Raw genomic sequence first — 2097 nt, forward strand, 5'->3', positions numbered from 1 at the left:
CAGGGGGGCTGCGGGGCCTGGAAGCCCCGCCCGGTGTGGCGGGCGGCGTCCGCTGTGCTTTGTGCCGTCAGGAGCCTGACTCTCAGTGGAGGCCTCCCCCGTCCTCAGGAGGCCGGAGCAGACACGCTGCCCAGCAAGGACGGGGCACCTGGCCTCCACGTGGGCTCTGCAGGTCGGAGGCGCTGGCTCTGTATGGCACCCCGGGGTCCTGGCCCGTGTATGCAGGGACCTTCATTTCCGCCTATTTGAACGGACAGTGAGCACGTGTGTTACCCGCACACCGGGACGTCCACACCCGGACCTCGGGCACAATGCAGTGGGCAGTGAGCTCACTCAGGGCCTCACAGACTCAGTTCTCAGAGCGTGAAAGTCGAAAATCTAGTCTTACACAATTTCTGAAATACTTACTGTTTATTACTAACTACGGTCTCCAGGCCGGGCCACAGACCAGACTGCTCCTGTCTCACTGAATCCCGCACCTTTGACCAACCCGTCCGGGCCCCCAGGCCCTGCCTCTGGAAAACCCCAGTTCACAAGGCGGACATACACAAGGGACTTCTTCTAAGACTTTCTGAACAATTTGCCAGCCCACGCATGTGCTTGCTGGAGAGTCGGAGAGGCAGAGGGAGTGAGAGGGGAAGTGGACAGGGCCACGCTGCGCCCCCAAGGACCTTGGTCACGCACACACATGCTTGCTGTGCTAGAGTGGCAGGTGCAGGATTCGAACACCACGGCTGGCATGTGGGTCTGGCCGCCTTAGCTGCCAGGGCTCCAGCCGGCTCCACGAGTGACTTCAACATGCGACCACCTGGTGCCACGTGTATAGGAGAAAAACGGGCAAAGGCGAGGGCATGCCGATGTTTCCTACATGATTATAATTTTCCCCCTTAAAAAGGCAAATTATAGGTGTCCGTATTTCCTTCGGCTCAGGCTAACTCCCGCCAGCGCTCCAGCCGGCTCTCGGGTCTCAGCCGTTGAGGCAGGTGCTGAGCGAGGCCTGGGCTCCCACTGGCTGCACGGTGATGGCCTCGTCTCTCCTCTTGGCGAGTCTATCTGCTCCCTTCCATACCTGGCTCAGACTCCGCGAGCTGCTGGCTCACACGGACACCCTGCGTGGGGGAGGATGGGCACCATGGGACGGCAGTGACGACCCCACAGGCCCAGGGCTGCCAAGCAAGCTGAGTCTGCCTGGGCTCCGGGTCTGCACTGGGACTGTCCGGGGCACTGCAAGCCCAAGTCCAACCAGGCACGACCCACCTGCTCCGGCCCGAGCTGCCGCGGCTGGCCTTGAGCACCCCAAGGCCTGGTGAGTTCTGCTTCTTTGTCTCCCTCGGAGGCCGGCAATGTGGGTTCAGTCCCCGGGTGGGTCCTGAGGACAACATGACTCATCACTGCCCCGGTCGTCATGGTGGCCCACCAGAGTCTACACGGGCTCCTGTCACTCCAGCTGGCTCCGGATCTGCCTTGTGATGGGGATGTCACCCCCACCTGGCCTCCCAGGACGACCCCAGCATGCCAAAGGTTAAATCGCGGTGACCAGGATGAGCACGGAGTCAGGCCGCACCAGCCTGCCGCTCTAGCTGCCCTACAGTCGGTGCTCAGCCCGATAGGCCGGCTGTCCCAACAGGAGCCTCCGGCACCATGCACCTCGGGTATGTCCCTGTACCGAGGCCCCTCGCAGTCAGCGCTGCCTCGGAATGGAGCCAGGAGGCTGCCCCCACGCGCTGGTCACGGCCGTCCTGGGGCGCACCGCAGTCGGGCCCCAGGCGCAGCCTCAGCGCCCAGCACACAGCAAGCGGCCCTGGGCCTGTGGGCCCCTTTCGTCCCGAACAAGCCAGGCTGCCACGGCAGAGGGCGACACGCACCCTACATGCCGCCGTTGTCAGCGCCGTGGCAGGACCGGCTCGGTGGCTCGTGGGGGTTACTGAGGATGGGATTTGACCTGACTCCAGGCTGCAGGGGGCAGAGTGAACACTGTCTGTGGGTCTCACACTTTGGAGTGTGGCTATCGTGACAGCCACAGCTGCAGGCGTGTCCGTCATACTTACTAGCTACGCAGGCCACAGTAGCGGCCCGCCACGGGAGGAGGTATTTTTC

The 2097-nt window shown here is 63.1% G+C and overlaps 1 protein-coding gene across 1 annotated transcript in view; it reads right to left on the reverse strand.

Annotated features, from left to right (window-relative positions):
• Window positions 1-434: 434 nt before the first annotated feature.
• The window catches only part of TPO (thyroid peroxidase), a 44710-nt gene continuing 43047 nt past the window's right edge, over window positions 435-2097 (reverse strand). The window contains exons 15-16 of the mRNA XM_006153526.2: window positions 1258-1369; window positions 435-1109 (exon numbers count right to left, since the gene is read on the reverse strand). Coding sequence (XP_006153588.1) covers window positions 1050-1109; window positions 1258-1369 — 172 coding nt within the window. The 3' untranslated portion in view covers window positions 435-1049. The remainder of the gene's footprint in view (window positions 1110-1257; window positions 1370-2097) is intronic.

This window comes from Tupaia chinensis, unplaced genomic scaffold, assembly GCF_000334495.1.
Source record: "Tupaia chinensis unplaced genomic scaffold, TupChi_1.0 Scaffold000377_5, whole genome shotgun sequence".
In the NCBI taxonomy this organism is placed as follows: domain Eukaryota; kingdom Metazoa; phylum Chordata; class Mammalia; order Scandentia; family Tupaiidae; genus Tupaia; species Tupaia belangeri.